At 29.7% G+C, this 23,347-nt stretch overlaps 1 protein-coding gene across 1 annotated transcript; it reads right to left on the bottom strand.

Moving 5' to 3' along the window:
- Positions 1-423: 423 nt before the first annotated feature.
- LOC124924394 (transcription factor MYB1-like) lies at positions 424-1,968 on the bottom strand. The gene is made up of 3 exons (XM_047464437.1): positions 1,798-1,968; positions 1,573-1,702; positions 424-1,006 (listed from the first exon to the last, which is right to left on the bottom strand). The coding sequence occupies exons 1-3, from the start codon at positions 1,934-1,936 to the stop codon at positions 424-426; spliced, it is 852 nt and encodes a 283-aa protein (XP_047320393.1). The 5' UTR covers positions 1,937-1,968.
- Between the last annotated feature and the right edge of the window lie 21,379 nt (positions 1,969-23,347).

The raw sequence follows: 23,347 nt of genomic DNA, 5'->3' as shown, positions 1-23,347 counted from the left end.
GATTTAAGGATTAAAGATTTAGACTAAAGAAATTAACAAATAATCCTTCTCATTCTCCAGACATCAAATTCAAACTTCAACTACACCTTTTAATCACTAATCAATTCGTTTTTAGGGAAGCCAATAAAGTGTAATGGACTAGGTGCTATCTTACACTATCTTGTTTTTTCTATAATAGTAATTTTGAATTATTGAACCTTTGTGATTTATAATTTGAAAATTGTTCTATTCTCTTTTAAAAAATTAGTCTTTTAATTAGAATAATACTTTAATTAAACTTTACATTTAATTACTCTTTTCATTTGCAATCCTTAATGTTTAGAAATCATTACCGAAATTTAAAAGAAAAAACATTAAGTCACATTATTCTTATATCAATCAATTCGTTCAACACAAAGAACATATCCCAAAATATAAAACTAGTTAGAGTACAATTTCTTCATCTTCTAACAAGCTACGAATATCCATATTTTCCCACAATAAATCATCCCAATCCATGCTTACTTGAGGAATGTTTTGTTGCTCAAGAGAAACATCATCGACTTTTATCGTCGCCTCCGAAACAAAGTAGTCGGATGTTGATAAATGTTGTTGCAAATAATCATCTCCTTGTTTTCGAGGCATGTCTTTACTTGAAATGTTGACTTCTACTAATTTATTGTGTGGAGATTTCAAGCAACAAAGAGAATTTTCATGGCCCTGCTCATGCTCTAAGAGTCTCGACTTTGAATGGTTTCCATAAATGAATTCTTTTGTTTTGTTCGATGTGTTGTGAATTATGTTTTCAGTCATAACTGATTTACTTTTCAATAAACAAAAGTTTGTAGACAAAGTTCGAGCTCGAGGTCTAATGACTTCAACCTTATTCGGAGTATCAAACTTTGGTACAATATCAACTTTTTTATTTGAACAATTTGGTTTTAGGGTTTTTTTTATATGACTGTTCCAGAAATTTTTTATATCGTTGGCGGTTCTTCTCGGAATTCTACCAGCAATTAGTGACCATCTGCATAAATATAAATCATCAAATATAAACACTTATTAAAAAAAAAGTATTTGTTTGTTTTTTCTATAATATTGATGTTTAATATATTTAATTTCATTTGTGGAGATAATATATGTAACTTTATAGTTAAATACAAAGTCGTATAATTTTAATCTTTGAAAATTATTTTAGTTCAGTGGTGATGATAGAGTATAAAGTTTATTACTTAAATGGCGAGTTTGAATATTCATGAAAATATCGTTTGTAAATTACAAATTTAAAACTATTTATTAACCAAAAATCTTATTGTGGAAAATGCTGAATGTAAAGGTTCTGATAACTTTAAAAAATAGATCAAAATATAAAAAATAAATATTGGTTGCATTCTATGGATCACATACCTTGTTTCATATTGGGTTATTTTAGTTCTTATGGAATTAGAAATAAAAAATAAATTGGTTGATAAAAAAGTGGGTATTTTAGAGTTATGATATAATCAAGCAACATGAATTAATCATGAATACAAATAATTGTACTTCCCAAATAAGAAAACATAAGTTAAAAAACACAATTACCTGTTACCTAACAATTTACCTAACAATTTGTGAAGCCTAATAACAAGATCAATCTCATCCTCCGCAAAGTTTCCTTTTTTTACATTAGGGTTTAAATAATTCAACCATCTCAATCTACAACTCTTTCTGCATCGATTCAACCCTATTTATCGCACAATTTATAATCAAACTTCAGATTTAGGCATATGATTGTCTTTTTTTTCTATGTTAACGTATAAATAAAATATTAATTAATACCTGCATTCTTGGGAATAAGATGCCACTTTCCTTCTCCGTTCATGTTGATATAATTAGTGAGGAGAAGATCTTCTTCAGCGGACCATGTTCCCTTTCTCACTCCCAAACTCAAATTTTGACCAGAACCTTCTACTTCCATTATAACCTTAACTTTAACTTATAGTTCCTATTAAATATATATAACTTGTTACCAAAGAAATATATTAGAGAAAATTATTAAGAAAATGAAAACCTACCGGCCCTTTGATGAACTAGATAGATGTAACGGGCACAAAATTCAATGTCTAAGGTAAGCAGCTAAGAACTTAGGTAATTGCATATGTATATATATATATATAATTCCATGCATGTTTGTAAGAACCAATAATGCGATCACTTCTCATACTCCATGCTAGCTTTAAAATATAATAAAATAAAAACAAAACAAGACGTGTATCCTTTTTGATCACATAGATAATCTGAGACATGAGAGAGGACAGACAAAGAGAGAGAAAAAGGAACCAACGTGTTAAATCCAAGATGAACAGTACGTCTAAAACTAGTTAATCCTGATATATTCACTGTCATTGACTTATATTTTTTTTAAATTTATTTTCTGACCAAATTTGTGTCAGTTATTTAAATAATCTTGTTTGATACGAGGTTAATCATAGTTATTACTTGAAATACTCATGAGTATTAGAAGACTTTTAATATTTATATTTAATAAAAAAATATAATATATTATCTCTTCTCTAATCATTGCTGTCATTTAAAAGAACGGGTTAGATAGACAAAATTGAAGGCTATGTTCGGTATGTTTTTTTTTTAAAAATTCGTACAAAATCAAATTTAACTTCATTCATTTTTATCTATCCCATCATTCCTTTTTATCCATCACATCACTCAAATCTTTAACCAAAATATTAAAATATCTTTTATTTTAATTTATTATTTTATATTTTATTTATATATATCAATACCCTTTAAATTTTTTTTACCAAAAATAATAATCACTTCCTTAAAATCATCACCAATCATTATTTTTTTTCTCCCTTTAGATTTTTAAAATAACCCGAAACCGAACAAGCTCTAAGTATTAACAAAAATAATAATAATAACTATTGAAAGTAAGTAAACTACAATGTCGATCAAGTTCAAGCTCGGACCTCAGATCCATTCCACTCAAATCCATCACTTTGAATAACAGGAATCCAACACCTTAAATTACAACTAAAATACTATATTTTGAAAATATTGCAACAATGGTTTCAAATAAAATAATTTTTGATCAAAATTAAAATATTTCAGAAAAATTGTTACTAAAGTAGTCATTACAATTTAAAAATTATTTTATTGTTTAATGTGGTACACCATTTTATAAAAAAATAGATATTGCAACTTTGAAATCAACAATATTATTGTGAAGAAAAAATATAAAAATATTTTCAATAATATTTTAAAATTTTATTTAAACATACAATCTTACAAGATTGTTATTTTAACAGAAATCAAGTAATTCTCACATTGATTATTTTCACTTTAATTTAAGAAGTTTTAAGTAAGATTATTAAAAACGAAAATATTGTAATCAGATAGTTGACTTACGTTTTTGCTTTTTATTCGGAATGATACGAATTTAAAATCATTCTAAATTTGTCTAAGGGTTTTTTTATTTTTGGAAAAATTTTAATAAAATGACGCTAGGTCGTTTTTAAAATAAAACAAAAAAAATAAAAAAAAAATAAAAACATGGCTAGCTAGCATAGCATTAAGGCATTAACAGCCATTTATGAGCATTGACTACCATTACACAGCATTAACTATATATGGAGGCCTCTGTGGGAAGTTAAGATGAATTCATGGGTTGGGTAAGAAAGTAGACTAGACATATGGATGAAGGGTCTAAATTATTGACTAATAAATGAGAAAATAAAATTAAATGAAAATTGTTTAGATAAATGTTCCATAGAAAACTCACTAATATAAATTAAATAATAAAATATATTATACCTTATACTAAATATATATTAAAATAAAAAAACTTATTAAAGTGGGTCTAAATTAAAAAAATTATATATAGCAATAATAAATTCAAATATCAGTAGGGACGGAGTACTTAACTGACTAATGCATCTTTATTTATATTTATTTGTAGGGATGAACCTCATTGAATGCAACAAGCAATTAAGACAAAATGTACACAAAAGGATAAAAGTCCAAAATCCGGTGGAAATTTTCAATCGGACCAATATGTGAAGATTCTAACATCCTCGATTAAAAAATAAATACATAAAATAATTAAGTAAAGTTTAAGTTATCAAATAAACTTTTCTTTTTTGGTCGAGCATAGACACGTTGTGACATGATTACTATACATGGTTAGAGATAAGAATCCCAGTTTTACACCAAATATCATAACATCGTTGGCCTCATCAATGGTTACTAAAGCATCATTCATACTCATCTCCGATGCGCCAGAACTCACCTTAACTAAGAAAGGGTGTACCATTGGTGATTAGGTAGGAGTCCTCGCCTCAACTCACTGTCCCCTTGGAATTCATCTTTCCAAAAGTGAATCTTACATGAGAACATATTGTTTTATGATTCTCTTTCCATGGAGCGTTCTTTTCGAGTCTACCTCTCCAAGGACCGAACTTGCTAGTGAGTTAGATCCTTCTCTTATGGATAGCTGAGGATCCAACACCTGCAGACCTAGTACTTTCTTTTCCGTTGAAACACCGGTGTTTGGAGCCCTATTTTGTCAAGTATCTTAACCGAATTCAATAACCAAGTAACAAAATCATTGGTGGTATAGAGCATTATAAAAAATTGATGATAGAAAAACAAATAAACTTGTATGATTTTTTGCTATAAGTGGACATATCGATTAAGCCAGCTCTTTTCTGCACTTTGAGCAAAATATCCGAAATGCAAAGGATCCCTTCTTTTGAGATCTTGAAACAACGTTTGAACTCATGGTGTGAACAAAGTTCTCCATTGATTTAAAAAGTGTGAACCTCTCATCGCCACACACAAAACAATCAATAACATAATAAAGTACCAAATGTTGGATAAAAGTCGAAAAATATTATAGCTATCATTTTTTCCTATTTCGGCTAGGGAACAATGAGACTTCCCACTCTCATTTGAACCTCTATTGCAAGTTCCGTGAATTTGGAAACTCCCCTATATAATCGTTTGGTACGTTGTACAAATTATATAGGCTATAAATTGTATGAAAATATAAATTGTAATAAGTTATAAATAGTAAAAGATAATATAAGTTGTATATATTATTGATGTTTGTTATGAATTATAAAAAATTATATAAGTTGTATATGATTTATAATTTTATGTTTGGTATATAGTATAAGAATGTAGTATATGTTTTATAAATATAAATTTAGAATCATTATTATTATTATTTATATTTACTTATATTATAAATAATATTGTTTATTATTATAATGTTATTATTTAATAATTTATGTACTTTTAATTAAAATATAAAATATTAATTTAGTATAAATTGTAAATTATATTTATTTAATTTAAATATTATTAATAATTGTAATAAAATAAAAATAAAAATAATATATTAAATAAATAATATTATTTATAATATAATTAAATATAGAAAATTGTAATTAATAAAATTATCGTTACAAAAATAAATAAATATTTTTATTTAAAATATTGAACTATTTAAAATATATATTTAAAATAATTATATATAATAATAATAAAAAAAACTAAATAAAATATATTTAATATATTATATAATAATAAGTTATATATAATATTAATAAAGAGTAGAATTAGAAATTAAAAAATAAAATGATATAAAAAAAGTGTTGTAAGTAAGGGACTAGTTACAATTTAATATCAAATATGAGGTATAAATTATATAGAGGTATATAACTTATACTAATAAACATCATATTAAAACATAGTTTATATTATACAAATAGTGTTATACCTCTTATTACTCCATACCAAATATTACTCAATATACTCTAAGTAGTGCGAGTTCAGACAAGATAAACTATATATATTTTATAATTAATTCAATTCTCTGCCCATCAAGATTTATAGTGTCCAAACCTTTTCTTAACACCTTATTTCCTAATAAAAAAAACGTGGATGATTTAATATTTTTAAGCCACATAGTTTTTTTAATAATTAATATTTTTAGAATATAGAGAATATATTATTAAATATTATTATAATGAGTTTTATAGATTATATTTATTATATAGACATTATATTTAATTTATAAGAAAATTAATATAATATTAATTTATAATATTATCATAATATTTTATAGATATATTATTATATATTATAACATCTCTCCTCAAACACAATATGAAAAGGACTTAAACAACTTGAAATTGAAAACGAAATTATGAAATATTGATGTTATGTTTTTCAAGCTTCATTAACTCCTTAGTGTTGAGATCCATTCAATAACAGAATCACAGTGTGTTGATTGAAAAGAGTTAGCGAAGAAAATAGAATAACATTGACATTGAATACTAGGGTGAAACAGCAACCGAAAAAACTTTAAAGTTACTCGTGAGTCTCGAGATCCATTAAACAATGAGATAACAATATTGCCTAAAAAGTAGATAAAAACTTTTGATAATAGAATGGTGGGTGAAACAACACCTAAAAAAATTAATTATAATGAAATGATGATAGTGTGTTGACTAATAAACAAACGAACAATCTTATATGATTAGATTAAAAATATGGGTATTCACTATTGGATAAAATAATAACTAAAAAAACTCAGAGTATATGACAGTTAAAAAAGATAATAATATCGACCGAAATATATAAAAAGAAAATACATTATTAAAAATATAATAATAAATTATTATAGTCCTTCATCAATGGCTAAAATAACCATTGATGTAGACAGCGGAAGATGCTCAAGACCGAAAACAAGACTCTGATGCCATGTTAGAATAAACAAGAGAATTGATTAAATGTTATATTAAATTACATAAGTTATGTTTATTATATATACATTTATTTGATTTATAAGGAAACTGATATAAATAGAATGAATTCCGTGCATTTTGTCACGGTGCTCTTACCTTACTAGTCCAAGGGGAGACTCAATCGTCTAAGTAGGTCCAACTCAAAGAATATTTTTGTTGGAAAGTATGTGTTAGATTAGTGTCATTAATTAGTAGTTAAAAGGCATATGATAGATTAATGTCATTAATTGGTAGTTAAAGACATGTGGTCTAAATTAGTTCATCATTAATTGGCAATTAAAGACATGTCCTTAATTAATGCGTCACTAATTGGTAATTAGAAGAAACGCCCTAAATTAGTGCATCATTAATGTGGTAGCTATAATAAGTCCTATAAATACCTCTAAGCTATTACATTATAATCACGAAGTATGTAAGTGATATAATACTATTCTTTGTAAGAGCTCACTTTCTCACTCTAGAATGTTTATGTTTGTTGAAACAAACATCGAGTCTTGCTTCGAGTAAGGCTGATTAGTTATTCGTTTTTCCGTAGATCGTAACTAGTGTCGCACGGATCGTTGGTGGAAAGATTAAGCCCGTGACAGTTAGTATCAGAGCATAATGACGAAGAGATCGAATGAAAGTGCAAATACTAATAACGTGTATGAAGTGGAGAAACTTCCCCAAGAGATCGGAGATGATCTTAGGAACCCTCGTCAGATTCAAGCGGGAGGATCCAAAACTACCAAAGAAGGGGGGAGGTCAAGAGATGCAATTGTTGGAATTATTAACAGGTTAGAGAAGGTAGAACTCAGCATGGCTTACAGACAAGATAATTTCAGGGACTTAGAGGAATGCATCGCCAAGCTCGAGAAGGAGAGAGACGAGCTCCAAGAAGGGATGCAAGGTGCCTTGAATAAGGGGTTGTTCAAATGTCAAGAGCAATCTCGGATCATGGAGCAGACCTTCCATTTTGAGATCAGTACCTTGAACGAGAAGCTCGAGGGAATGGTCTCCAAGTTACAGAAAACTGAAGAGGAAGTGGTGATACTCAAAAAGGTGGTTGCGTAAGAGTGCGGACGTGCGCCTATAGGAGTTCTTAATTCAACAAGGATAGACGTTCCAAGACCTAAAGTGTATTTAGGTGAGAGGAATGCAAAATAGATTAAAAACTTCTTATGGGGTCTGGATCAGTACTTCAAAGCATTCGGCCTAGTGAAAGAGGTGAGAAAGATAGATACTGCCATGGAATACCTAGAAGACACTGTAAGGTTGTAGTGAAGGCGAAGAAGTAATGACATGGAAAGAGATATGTTGGGTCAAATTATTTTGACTGAGGGTCAAATCATTTTGACTATCGAAATTTTGATGATGAGTTTGTGTAAAACTTAAACTAAGCCATCTAATTGTTTTTGGTGTAGGTATATCAAAAACGTGTTAAATTAGACTAATTCTGAATGAGGTTCATTAGACTTACTAGCTATTAGACGCATTGAGTTAGACGTGCAGTCTAACGGATACGTAGTTAGACGTGCAGTCTAACAGGCGTAGTTAGACGTGCAGTCTAACAGGCGTAGTTAGACGTGCAGTCTAACAGGCGTAGTTAGACGTGCAGTCTAACAGGCGTAGTTAGACGTGCAGTCTAACAGGCGTAGTTAGACGTGCAGTCTAACAGGCGTAGTTAGACATGCAGTCTAACAGGCGTAGTTAGACGTGCAGTCTAACAGGCGTAGTTAGACGTGCAGTCTAACAGGCGTAGTTAGACGTGCAGTCTAATAGGCGTAGTTAGACGTGCAGTCTAACAGGCGTAGTTAGACGTGCAGTCTAACAGGCGTAGTTAGACGTGCAGTCTAAAGGCGTAGTTAGACGTGCAGTCTAAAAGATACATAGTTAGACGTGCAGTCTAACAGGCGTAGTTAGACGTGCAGTTTAACAGATACGTAGTTAGACGTGAAGTCTAACAGATGAAAGTTAGACGTGTAGTCTAACTCCTTCAGATTAGTTTGAAGGGATTCGTAGTTAGACGTGTCGTCTAACTCCATTAAACCTGGTGGTCTAATGGATCCTGCTATTAGACGGAGGCGACTAACTTCAAGCACGTCTAATGCCATGCTTTAGTAATTGTTTGAAGCTAACATCCGTCTACCCACGATCAACTAGCTGTATGCTACTCCTGCTCCACTATTCCGTACAGATTAGTACGACAACGAGTTACATCCAATGAATCAATGCCACGTAAGCAAATATTCTTCCCACTACTTGTTTCTTGCAGGAAAATCCTAGAAGAATATTCGGCGCACTACCAGATTGGTACAGCCACGATCATGGTGCTTAGAGTCTGATGTACCTGTGTACTATGGAGGCTCTCCAATGGGTATTCGTCACGTGTCATTATAGAAGATTCGACCGTTGGTACCTGCTCTCTATTTAAAGATCCTAAAGGACAACAGATGAATCACCGAACTACCAATCGACCAGACACTTGATACATTACAATCTCACGAATTGCTTTCTTGCTTTATTGTGTGTACATCAAGAGAGAGATAAAATTAAAGTATTGTTTAGCTGAGTGATATTCTTCAATATATTGTAAGTTGAACAGAGTCTGTTCTATTCAACAGTGACCTAGCCGTGCAACTGTATTTGATTCTAAGAAAAGTATAGTGAATCCTTCCGGTGGTTGGAAGAAGGGGTGACGTATGAGTGTTTTGCTCCGAACATCCAAAAACATCTCTTTGTGTCATTTACATTCTGTCATATTCTCCTTCTTTGGTTCTTAGCTTCAAACCTAAGCAAACGTGTCCGCACTTGAATCGTTCAAGAGTTTGCAAGGGTTTGTGAAGAATAGAAAGTGATTTAAATCCCTAACAGGATTTCTATCAAACCGTTTTTGTACGAAGTTATCATCAATCGCTAAACCCCCGTCTCTATTGATTACACCGATCCTATCAAGATATATGTTCTATCAATACTTGGGGAGAATTCAAGGAGGAACTCAAGAGATAGTTTTATCTTAAAAATGCAATTCGAGAAGCAAGGGAAAAGTTGCGGCGACTCTCGCGTAGGGGAGTATCAAGGAGTATGTCAAGGAGTTCATCTTTACTCTCCTTGAGATTCTTAATTACTCAGACGAAGAAGCCTTGTTCTCCTTCACTAACGTTCTACAAATTTGAGAAAAACTAGAGTTGGAACGACGCGCTGTCCAAGATCTAAACATTGTTATTGTCGTGGCAGAATCTCTTGTTGAAATGAGAAGGCAAGACAAACCAATGTCACCCCACGATAGGAGTGACAAGAGGGGAAATGGTGGAGACCATTTCTACAACAAGGAAGACCCAATGAAGTTTACCAAGCCCAATGATAGAGGAGATTGGGACGAGAAAAGTGAAGAGAGACCCCGGATAAAGTGCTTCTTTTGCGAAGGGTCGCTCAAAGCAAGAGAGTGCCTTATGAAGAACAAACTATCTACATTGATGGAGGAGCAAGAACGCTTTCATGATGAGGCTCGATTGGGGTCATTACACCTCCTTAGTGTCGTTAAAACAAAGTTTGAGGAGCCAAAGTCCGCGAAGAAATGACAATTGTTTGTGGAAACAAAAGTAAGAAACCACATGGTTAAAGCTTTGATGGACACAAGAGCCAACAATAACTTTCTAGTGGTAAAAGAGGTAGGAGGACTGGGGATCAGGTACACTAAAAATTAGGGGTGGCTTAAAGCAGTCAACTCGGCACCAAGTGCAACTTATAGAGTTGTTCATAATGTAAAGGTCAACTTGGGGAGTGGACTAGCCTCCTAGATTTTTCCATCGTTGACATGGACGAATACAAAATGTCCATCGACATAGAGTTCTTAGACAAGGTAAATGCCTTCCTACTCCCTTCTGCAAATATTTTGTACATTCTAGAGCAAGGCAATACATGCACTATACTTTTAACAAAGGAGGGTAAGATAGAAGTTAGGCAACTCTCTATCATGAAACTCTTAAAAGGTGTGAAGAAGGCCCACCCAACATTTTTTGTTATCGTGAAAGAAGAGGAGAAAAATGCGTCCCAATAGAAGAAACCTCCAGAAGTTACAAATGTTCTAGAGAAATTTCAGTATGTAATGCCCTCTAATTTACTAAAGAATCTTCACCCTAAGAGAGAGGTGGATCACAAAATAGAATTAGTCAAAGGAACTAAACCATCAGCGACGGTCCTTTATCGCATGGAACCTTCCAAATTGGAGGAGCTGAAGAGGCAACTAAAGGAGTCTCTCTTCAAGTAATAGAAGTGTGAAATTGCCAATGCCACCAAAAGAATGAAGAAATGAGAGGACAAGAAGAGAAAACACTTGAAGTTCGAAGGAGACCGAGTGATGGTAAAACTCCCCTCCATCAAGGAAGACGATTGTCCAAGGTTCACAAGGGGCTTGTGAGACGATACAAAGGCCCTTTTTTGGGAAGAAATTGGTTGGAATGTTAGCATATATCTTAAAACTTCTGTCGCATTTGGAGACGCACCCCATAATTCACATGAGTTTATTAAAGACATCATTCAGACGTATTAGGAGGACGCGACGAGGACGTCGCCAGAATGAGTGGGGATGAATTTTATAGTGCTATTATCTTACTAGACCAAGTGGAGGCCCAATCATCTAAGTAGGCCTAACCCAAGGAATAATCTTGTTAGAATGCATGTGCTAAATTAGTGTCATTAATTGGTAGTTAAAATGCATGTTCTAGATTAGTGTTGTTAATTGGTAGTTGGTCTAGATTAATTCATCATTAATTGGCAATTAAAGGCATGTCCTAGATTAATGCGTCACTAATTGACAATTAGACGAATGCCCTAAATTAGTGGGTCATTAATGTGGTAGCTATAATAAGTCATATAAATACCTTAAAGGTATTGTAATCATGAAATATTCAAGTTATATAATATTATTCTTTTTAAGAGTTTGTTTTCTCTCTCTAGAGTGTTTATGTTTATTGAAGCAAACATCCTGTGTTACTTCGAGTGAGGGTGACTAGTTACTCATTCTTTCGAAGATCGTAACTAATGTCGCACGGATCGTTGGTGGAAAGACTGAGCTCGTGACAATTTACACGAGTAAAAATATAAACAAAATATTATTTATCTATAAATATTTTGGATAAAATTAATATTATTCAAATTTAATTAATTTAAAATTAGTTTTAGTTTGTAAAAATTAAATTTAATCCAAAATTTAATGTTAACATATATTTTAAAATTCAATAAATATCGAAAGTTAAAAATTTTAATTTTATGAGTTTGAAAAATACTTAAAAGAAATGTAGATTTCTTTTTAGTAAGAATCAAGTCAATTACACCATGTATCTTGTTAGTTCATATCGATTGATTTAGAGATTTTACTTAAAGTTGTGTTATACATTTTGCTCTTATATAAAATAATGATAGGAATACTTTACACTATTACCGACCTCTTATTCATTATCGCGACTTTTTTTAACCACCACTTTGACAAACCAACAACCAATCACACAATTAACATCTCATATCGTGACCTCACACTTTCACACACATATTATCTCTCGTCAAATTAACCATCAATCTCAATCGACCTCACATATCATGACTTCACATTTTTCACATGCCTTTTATCACACTCCACAAAATAACCACCAATCTCAATCGACCTCTAGTACTGTGAGCTAACACATTTTCACATTTCGGTCAATCAAAATTTCATTCATATTATTTTTAACCAGCGATATCTCATTTATTATTGGCCTTTTATCTCCACAAATTTCACCTCTCATTTCATGATTTTTAACTCTACCGCGACCTTTTTTAACACCAATCGACCTGTTATCTTATGACTCACACTTTTTATATTCCTCTTTTTATTCACTCGAAAAATCACTCAAAAATCACAATCAACCTTTAATATCGTAATTTTACATACTTTTACAATTCGATTAATCAACATTTCATTCAAATAATTTAACCACTAATATATTGTTTATTACCATCCTCTTTTATATATTGCAACCTTTTTTTTACCCCCACTTCGGTAAACCAACCACCAAATCTCAACCGACATCTCATTAGTGACCTCACACACTTTTACACACCTCTTATCATCGTCAAACCAACACCAATCCCTCATGAATCGACCTCTCATCTTGTAGCTCACACATCCTCATGTCTCTTTGTTCCATCAATAAATAACTCACCAATCACAATCGACCTCTAATCTCGTGACCTAATACACTTTTAAATTTCAGTGAATAAACATCTCATTCATATATGTTTAACCACTAATATATAATTTGTTAAAAGTTGTTTCGATAAAACAAATCTTCAAATATTAAATTTTGAATCAAATTACAAATTGAATATAAAGTTCTATTAGGTCTAATATTACTTATTATTGTATACTTCCTTGAAAAAAATAAGAATATTAAAAATATCATCTAACCAATTCATTTAAGTTTTTATATTTTTTATATCTATAATGATTTTGTTTATTTAATAGCTTATTTCGAGGATGCATTTTTAAACATTCGATTACACCTTTAGGCATAAACCCTTAGATTTTTATCACCAATATTTGTGTTAATCAAGTCGACATTCCCTCCATGGACGAACCCTTAGGTTTTCTAACCAACATTTGCGTTACTCAAGCCGAAATTCCCTCCATAGACGAACCCTGAGGTTTTATTACCAACATTTACGTTACTCAATCCGACATTCCCTCCATGGACAAACCCTTAGGTTTTCTCAAGTTGTTGCGAGTTTGAAACATACATATAGCATTTTAAATTTTATTTTAACCGTTTTAAGTTTATGGGCGGGTCAACCCACAATCGGACCCAAGTATCCATTTACTATCACTAATATATCCAAATTAACCACAACTCTCGAACCGGCAATCCGTACACTTTAATTTGAAATTAAACATCATTATATATATAGATTAGTTAGTTAAAAAGTTGAACTTATATTGGTAAAATATCCCGCGTTCATCAAATTTGATGTTGAATTTAAAATAAAAAAATTTATTAGCCTAATTGGTTAAAGAGTTATACTTATTTTGTTATGTTGCATGTTCCTAACATACATATAGTATTTTTAATTTTATTTTTAACCGTTTTAAGTTTATGGGCGGGTCAAGCCACAATCTGACCCAAGTATCCATTTACTCTCACATATATATATATCCAAATTAACCATAGCTCTCGATTCGGCATATATATATATATATATATATATATATATATATTAGTTAGTTAAAAAGTTGAACTTATATTATTAAAATGTCTTACGTTTATCAAATTTGGTGTTGAATTTAAAATATAAAGTTTTATTAGCTTAAAGTTCGAAACATACAAATAACATTTTAAATTTTATTTTTAACCGTTTTAAATTTATGGGCGGGTCAACCCATAATCCGACTCAAATATCCATTTACTCTCACATATATATCCAAATTAACCACAGCTCTCGACTTGGCATTCCGGACACTTTTGAAATTAAGCATCATTATATATATATATATATATTATTTAGTTAAAAAGTTAAATTTATATTGTTAAAATCTCTCGCGTTCGTTAAATTTGGTGTTGAATTTAAAATATAAAGTCTTATTAGCCTTATTGGTTAAAGGGTTGTACTTGTTTTGTTATGTTACAAGTTCGACATACATATAACATTTTAAATTTTATTTTTAATCACTGATATCTCATTTATTATCGGCTTTTTATCTCCACAAATCCCACCTCTCATCTCATGATTTTTAACTTTATCGCGACCTTTTTTAATGCCAATCGACCTCTTATCTTATGACTCACACTTTTTTATATTCCTCTTTTTATTCACTCGAAAAATCACTCAAAAATCACTATCAACCTTTAATATCGTAATTTTATACACTTTTATAATTCGATTAATCAACATCTCATTCAAATAATTTAACCACTAATATATTGTTTATTATCATCCTCTTTTATATACTGCAACCTTTTTTTTACCCCCACTTTGGTAAACCAACCACCAAATCTCAATCGACATCTCATTAGTGACCTCACATACTTTTACAAACCTCTTATCATCGTCAAACTAACACCAATCCCTCATGAATCGACCTCTCATCTTGTATCTCACACATCCTCATGTCTCTTTGTTCCATCAATAAATAACTCACTAATCACAATCGACCTCTAATCTCGTGACCTAATACACTTTTAAATTCCAGTCAATAAACATCTCATTCATATATGTTTAACCACTAATATATAATTTGTTAAAAAGACCTCTTATATTTACACTCACTTCGACAAACCAACCACCAAATCCCAATCAATATTCTATCCCGTGACATCACACACCTCTTATCCTCTCGACAAACCACCCACCAATTTTAGTCGACCTCTTGTGACGTACAATTTTTAATATGGTCTCTTTATTCCCTCGAAAAAACACCCACTAAATCTTAGTCAACCTCTTGTGACTCACACTTTTTCATATGCCTCTTTATCCCCTTGGAAAACCACCCACTAATCTTAGTCGACCTATTTTACCCTTCCCCCACTTTTCAACAAATCAATAACCAAACAATCGATCACACATCTCTTATCTCTCGTCAAACCAACCACTAATCCCCCAATTGACCATCATCTTGTGACTCACACTTTTTCATATGCATCTTTATTCCCTCGGCAAACCACCCACTAAATCTTGGTTGACCTCTTGTGACGCACACGTTTTCATATGCCTCTTTATCCCCTCCGAAAACCACCCAATAATATTAGTCGACCTCTTTTACCCCTCCACTTTAACAAATCAACAACTAATTTCAATTGATTACACACCTTTTGTTCATTCTTAAACCAATCACTAATCCCCCAATTAACCATCATTTTATGAGTCACTCTTTTTATATGCCTCTTTATCCCCTCATATGCCTATTTACCCTTCGGTAAACAACCCACCAATCTTAGACGGCCTCTTTTACCCACACTTCAACAAATAAACAACCAATACTAATTGATTGCACAGCTCTTATACCTCATCAAACCAACCACTAACCGCTAAATGACCATCATCTTATGACTCACACTTTTTCATATACCTCTTTATCCCCTCGGTTGATAAACCACCCACCACCCGACCTCCATATCGTGACCTAATACTTTCAAATTCTTGTCAAACTAACCAATAATTCTGAACTCACACTTTCACATTCTTCTTATCCTTAGTTTAAATGTTTTGCCGTCATATATTATACTAAAAATGCATTTTTTAACACCGATCTCTCAATATTTATCATACTCACTTTTAATTTACGATTTTTGGGATTCAAACCCTAGTTTTGAACATGAAATGTAAACATTTAACCGTTAGACCACTTGAGATTGTTGAAATAATTTTATAATTTTTTGTATGTATATATATATATATTGTATTTAATATTTAATACCAATTAGTTAATTAGTTGACATCTTATGACTCACATTTTTTCATATGTCTCTTTATCATATTTTCACATGACTCTTATCTCTTAGTAAATCAACCACCAATCTCAATAACTTTTTCAAATGCATATTATTCCTTAGAAAATCAACCACCAATCTCAATCGATCTCTAATCTTGTGACCTCACAATCATGTGATACACACCTTTTATCCCTTGACAAACCACATCTTAATCACACTTTCACACGTCTCTTATTCATAGGAAAATAAACCCCCAATCTCAATTGAAATTTAATTTCGTGACTTCACACTTTGGTCAATCAAATATTTGCTTCATATTTTTTACCAGCCTATTATCCCTAAAAAAACCACACCCCAATCACATTTGGTTAAAGAATTCTAATTATTTTTTTAGGTTGCAAGTTCGAAACAGACATATACCATTTTTAATTTTATTTTTAACCATTTCAAGTTTATGGACGGGTTAACCCATGATTCGATCCAAGTAACTATTTACTCTCACATATATATATCTAAATGAACCACAACTCTCAGCCCGACAACACAAGAAAATTCAAATTAAGAATTATTATATATATTAGTTAGTTAAAAAGTTGAACTTATATTGTTAGGAATGTCGAATGTTCATCGAATTTGGTGTTGAATTTAAAATATAAAATCTTATTAGTTTAGTTGGTTAAATGGTTGTACTTATTTTGTTAGGTTGCAAGTTCGAAACATACGTATAAAATTTTTAATTTTGTTTTTACCGTTTCAAGTTTATGGGCGGGTCAACCCACGACCCGAACTAAGTATCTATTCACTCTTATATATATATTCAAATTAACCACAACTCTCGACCTACAAACCAAACAAATTCAAATTAAGCATTATTATATATATATATATATATATAATATTTATATTATCACAATTTATAATATTACGATAACTATCATGTAGTCCGTGCATTTTTACGAGTAATGATATAAAAATCCAAGAAAAATAATTACATTAAAAATGTGACTTTATAATTTATTTCAATATTTTTTAAACTAATTATTAATAAATATGATAAAATAACCTTTATACACTCGTTTTATATTTTTTTAAGCCTACCCAAAATCATATAAATTGAAAACATTCATTAGGTGGAAATAAAAGTTGTTTCGATAAAGCAAATCTTCAAATATTAAATTTTGGATCAAATTACAAATCAAATATAAAGTTCTATTAGGTCTAATATTACTTATTATTGTATACATATTTGAAAAAAATAAGAATATTAAAAATATCATCTAACCAATTCATTTAAGTTTTTATATTTTTTAAATCTATAATGATTTTGTTTATTTAATAGCCAAATTCGAGGGTGCATTTTTAAACATTCGATTACATCTTTAGGCATAAACCCTTAGGTTTTTATCACCAATATTTGTATTAATCAAGTCGACATTCCCTCCATGGACGAACCCTTAGGTTTTCTCATCAACAATTGCGTTACTCAAGTCGACATTCCCTCCATAGACGAACCCTCAGGTTTTATCATCAACATTTGCGTTACATAAGCCGACATTCCCTCCATGGATAAACCCTTAGATTTTCTCAAGCTGTTGAGAGTTTGAAACATACAAATAGCATTTTAAATTTTATTTTTAACCGTGTAAAGTTTATGGGCGAGTCAACTCACAATCGGACCCAAATATCCATTTACTATCACTAATATATCCAAATTAACCACAGCTCTCGAACCGGCAATCCGTACACTTTAATTTGAAATTAAACATCATTATATATATATATATATATTTGTAAGTTCGAAACATACAAATAACATTTAAAATTTTATTTTTAACCGTTTTAAGTTTATGGACGGGTCAACCCATAATCCGACTCAAGTATCCATTTACTCTCACATATATATATCTAAACCACAGCTCTCGACTTGCCATTCCGGACACTTTTGAAATTAAGTATCATTATATATATATATATATATATTAGTTAGTTAAAAAGTTAAATTTATATTGTTAAAATCTCTCGCGTTCATCAAATTTGGTGTTGAATTTAAAATATAAAGTCTTATTAGCCTAGTTGGTTAAAGGATTATACTTGTTTTGTTATGTTGCAAGTTCGACATACATATAACATTTTAAATTTTATTTTTAACCGTTTTAAGTTTATGGACGGGTCAACCCACAATCCGACTCAAATATCAATTTCTCACATATATATCCAAATTAACCACAGCTCTCAATCTGGCAATCCGGACACTTTTGAAAATAAGCGTCATTATATATATATATATATATATATATATATATATATATATATATATATATATATATATATATATATATTATTACATATTATAACAAAAAAATGTGTCCACAAGGGTTAAGCACAAAAACTGCAAACACACATAATTATTTAACTAGGCGCAGAACTTATCGTCTGACTATATTGAACCCAGAACATCACAATTAGGCTCTGGATATCCAAGTATTGTTACCAAATAGGTTAGAAGAGAGGATTACATCTTATAACATAGTTATATTAGATAATAGATGTAGAGATTATATTGAAAATTATATTTAAATTTACATAAATTATGTTTTTTATTAACTTGTAAGAAAACTAATATATATATATATATATATATATATATAGTAAAAGCTCGATAAACTAATACTCGATAAATTAATAACCTCGATTAATAAATAAATTTTTGTAGTCCCAACTCAGGACCATTAAGATAAAATAATAATTCACTAAATTTATAAGATAATATATTTTTATTAATGCATATAAGTCTCATATAATATATAAATTAATAATTTCATATTACATCAAAATTATAGATATTTATTCTAAGATGTACTTTTATAATAAGACTCGAATGTAATTTGCTTCCATTTGAAATTGATGTCTCCTTATATTTCATCTTTAATCCTTCTTAATTCATTATGGAGTTGTGGCGTACTATATATGTTCATATTGCAAGAGAAAATTAGGCAATGTAATTTTTGCTTGAAGGACATTCTTTCGTGAGACCAGCTCCAACTCTATACTGTCACCTTCTGCTTCATCTTCTTTCTCATTTTCCATAACACTACTAATGATTTGTTCATCATTCAAAAATTCTGCACCGGTTTCATTTTTACTATGATAATCAATAACCTTTTTAGAATTCACTGCACGATAATTCAATTCTTTAATGAGAAGACTTAAATGTTGGACATCTTTAGACAACTAGTCTACATCTTTTGAAATTGCAGTTGGATCCATGTTTAGTAATCCTTTCTTTGTCTTGTTTTTTATCTTCAAGTTGTTTTGTTGCAAGAGAATGATTAGGTTGTAGCCTATAAAATAATCATGTTTCATCCATGTTGAACACATTTTTCATAGAAAATTGATCAAATTTCTCTCTTATAATTTGTAGATTGCTTTCTGAATTTTCCATATTAACTGATCCACTTTATTTAAATACATTCATTTATAATTTAATTACATTCAGGAATTTATTTAATTTACTAAAATTCATGAATATCTCGATAAATTAACAAATTATTAATTTATTGATTAATTAATAAATTATTAATTTATCAATTGATTAATATTTTGATTAATTAATAATTTTTCTCGGTCCCAAGGATATTAATTTATCGTCGTTTTACTTTATAATATTATCACAATATTGTGATAATATAAATATTATATTATTATATTATATTTTAACCAATATTATATAGGTAACATTTATGTATAAATATATTTATAATATCTCGATTTTTATATAACCAGAAACAATTTGTTTGTTTTTGCTAACTTCTAAAAGTTGGACATAAGAGCATCTGTAGCGCATGACTTGTGCGTGGAAAAGGACAGGTCATTATTTTTTTTAATTTTATGCACTGTATGTAAAAGTAAAAGGAGGACAGTGTCATCTATGCACGGAAATGCCCAACTCTGACATTTTCATCATTATGTAATATAATATACTCTATAATATATAGGAATATTAGTTATATATTTAATTATATTATTTTTTCTTATTATTTTTAATATAATTATATATTTAATTATAATAACATTAAATATATATTCTAAAATTTTCCTATAGAATATTAGTTAGATATTTAATTATAAAAATATTATAATATATTTTAAATTATAAAAATATTTTATATTTTATTATAATATAAAAATATTAGTTATATATTTAATTATAAAAATATTATAATATATTTTAAATTATAAAAATATTTTATATTTTATTATAATATAGAAATATTAATTATATATTCTCAAATTTTCAAAAAAGTTAGTTATATATAATCTCAAATTTATTCTTTTAATATTTTTAATATTATAATATATTTTAAATTATAAAAATATTTTATATTTTCTATTAATTACATTAACATATTTTAAGAGTGAAATTCTCAAATTTTCCTATAATATAGGAATATTAGTTATATATTTAATTAATAAATATATATTTTAATTTAGGGTTGAAATTCTCAAATTTTTCTATAATATATGAATATTAGTTATAAACTATAAATTAGTTATTTATTTAAAATAATATAAAAAATTCATATTTAAATTATTTAGATAAAATGGCGGGCGGAAGCATTGGAGTGTTTTGCCCAAGTACAACATGTGTCCACTTTCTGTTGAGGTAGAAAATTGATTTGACAAAATAAGAGGGTAGATGTCTTGTGCGCTGGAGATACTTTAAATATTGTCACATTCAAGTCTTAACAACCCTCTTCGGACCCACCTTTTGTGTCAACCTATTGAAAATTGTCAGACAACGGCATTCATCGGTCATGTGCTATAGAGAACTCTCCAAACTTTATACTTCACCTAAATGGAGATGGAATCAACAAGTTAGTAATTAAATAGTTAACATCAATAATGGAGTAAAAAATTAGGGTTGAATTGCCATTTTCTTACTGGTCTTATATATAGTACTGTAACCTCTACATAAATCCGTGAGCACACTATTAATACCTACTAACTGTAAATATGAGGTTTTGAATATGTCGGCTCCCTATCATCTTAGGTCTCGTTTGATAGAGGTTATTTAAATGACTTAGAGGAAATAGGAAATAAATGATGATTGGTTATGATTTTCTAAGAAGGTAGAGATGTTTTTTTGGTAAAATTTTGAAGTTATTGATATATATAAATAAAATAATAATTTAAAATAAAATTATTTTAGTATTTTAGTTAATGAATTGATTGATTTGATGAATGAGAGAGAGAGTGAAGTGATGTTTGATTTTTTGGGTTATTTGAATAACCCAGACCAAGGCTAAGGCGGTAGAGGTTATTTAAATAATTTAGAGGAGAAAAATGATGATTGATAATGATTTTGAGAAGGTAAAAGTGTTTTTTTTTATAAAAAGATTTAAATGGTATTAATATATATATTAATATATATATTAATATATATATATATATAATTAAAAATAGAAAGTATTTTAGTATTTTGATTAATGAATTTATTAATTTGATAGATGGAAGGATAATTGAAGTGGTGTTTGATTTTTTTGGGTTATTTGAATAACCCAAAATCGAACCAGCCTTAGTGATGTTGTAAACAACTTTTCCACACAAGTTCTGGGATGTCGGTCTCGTTTTTTAGTATCACTTTGCCTTGTGTAGAGGATGCTCACATAACACACCTCATTCCATTGTCGACATGTGACTAGAGGAGACAACAAGTGTAAGACGTTGATGCTCATGGATGGATCATTGAGATTAAAATTAAAATGATTATGAAGCTTTACGACAACAATAATTATGATAAATTTATTGACAATCATGTTGCAATTCTTATGAGATTATAGACAATAATGAGTGATGTAGAAAGTCAAAACTGATCATGGAAGTCTAAATTATGCATATTGTGTTAATTATAATCAGATGAGAGATGTTAGAATCCGAGTTAGGTCGAATTTTTCAATCTCTAGCAACTCGCTCAAACTAGTTCAAACTTTTCTAACACATTGATGTTTTGTTTGTTGATTTTGATATTTTTTTAGTTACTTGATTGATAAGTTATGTAAACTCTTTTAATAATTTGTATCAAATTTTTTTGGTCTAAGTTGTTTTTACCACACATTTACTTTAGCAAAAAAATGTTGTAAGATAAATATTTCACCATTCAAAAAATTTTTTAGCATATAACTGATAATGTAATATATAATAGTTTAACAAATATGCATTTTAATTATTAATATCAAATTCTCAATATTTACATAATATATTTATATATTTATCATTTGTTATATGAACATAATATTTTTTTAAAGGTGAAATTTTAAAACCTTAATTTGTATATACATATATATTACTACTGATAATAATAGTATATATGAATAAAATCTATTATCATTTACCATTTACCCATAGCGATCCCCGCTCTCACCCTTCTATTTCCTTTGCCAAAACCAATCAAGCCCGTTGCAAGTTCTATTTCTCATGTTTTTTAATACGGTCATAGAACCCATGCAAGGCCATCTACCTTTCATTTTTCCAACATCATCTTAATTAATTAATTATTATTATTATTACTATTATTATTATTATTAAATCCTCTCTTCTCCATAATTTATTCTTTGCGAAGGACCCTTCTTCTTCGAAATCGCCCTCCACCACACTCAGAATCTTATCCTCGATCTGCCATCAATCGAAGGCTCAACATCCGTCAGTCAAAGATGGGAGGAACGATCTTTCCGATCCGGCAGATATCCAATGGGGGAGAACAGAGTTCCATTTTTTATAGTCTTTCCCACTCCACCATTAATCATAAAAAATTGTCCATTTTTTATTACTTTAAAAATGGTCTGAAGTAAATAGTCAAACATATCACCATAAGATTGTGCATATATGTCGAGTTTATTAAATTCTCAAATACAAATTTTATTAAATTGATCTTCATGGTATATAGCTAGATTATATGATGAAAAAGTTGATTTACCGTTTCATTTTATTGGATATGTCCCCAGATTTATGAGATCCAGGAGTAACCCTATTTGGAATTATGAGCCATATTCTAACACATTCAAAATTCTTGTCACTCACTGATTTCAAATATAAGAAGTCAAGTTTCAATTCTTCCGA

Source organism: Impatiens glandulifera, chromosome 2, assembly GCF_907164915.1.
Source record: "Impatiens glandulifera chromosome 2, dImpGla2.1, whole genome shotgun sequence".
NCBI classification, from domain to species: Eukaryota; Viridiplantae; Streptophyta; class Magnoliopsida; order Ericales; family Balsaminaceae; genus Impatiens; species Impatiens glandulifera.
Note: the sequence above shows the minus strand (reverse complement) of the source record. Positions and strands in the feature narration are given on the sequence as shown.

Bases quoted from the DNA above. Each gene is read 5' to 3' on its own strand.
- LOC124924394 (XM_047464437.1), bottom strand. From the start codon at position 1,936: ATGGAAGTAGAAGGTTCTGGTCAAAATTTGAGTTTGGGAGTGAGAAAG. The intron at 1,703-1,797 runs GTATTAATTAAT...TGCGATAAATAG, and splicing joins TCTTATTCCCAAGAATGCAG to GGTTGAATCGATGCAGAAAG. The intron at 1,007-1,572 runs GTTAGGTAACAG...ATATTTATGCAG, and splicing joins CACAAATTGTTAGGTAAATT to ATGGTCACTAATTGCTGGTA.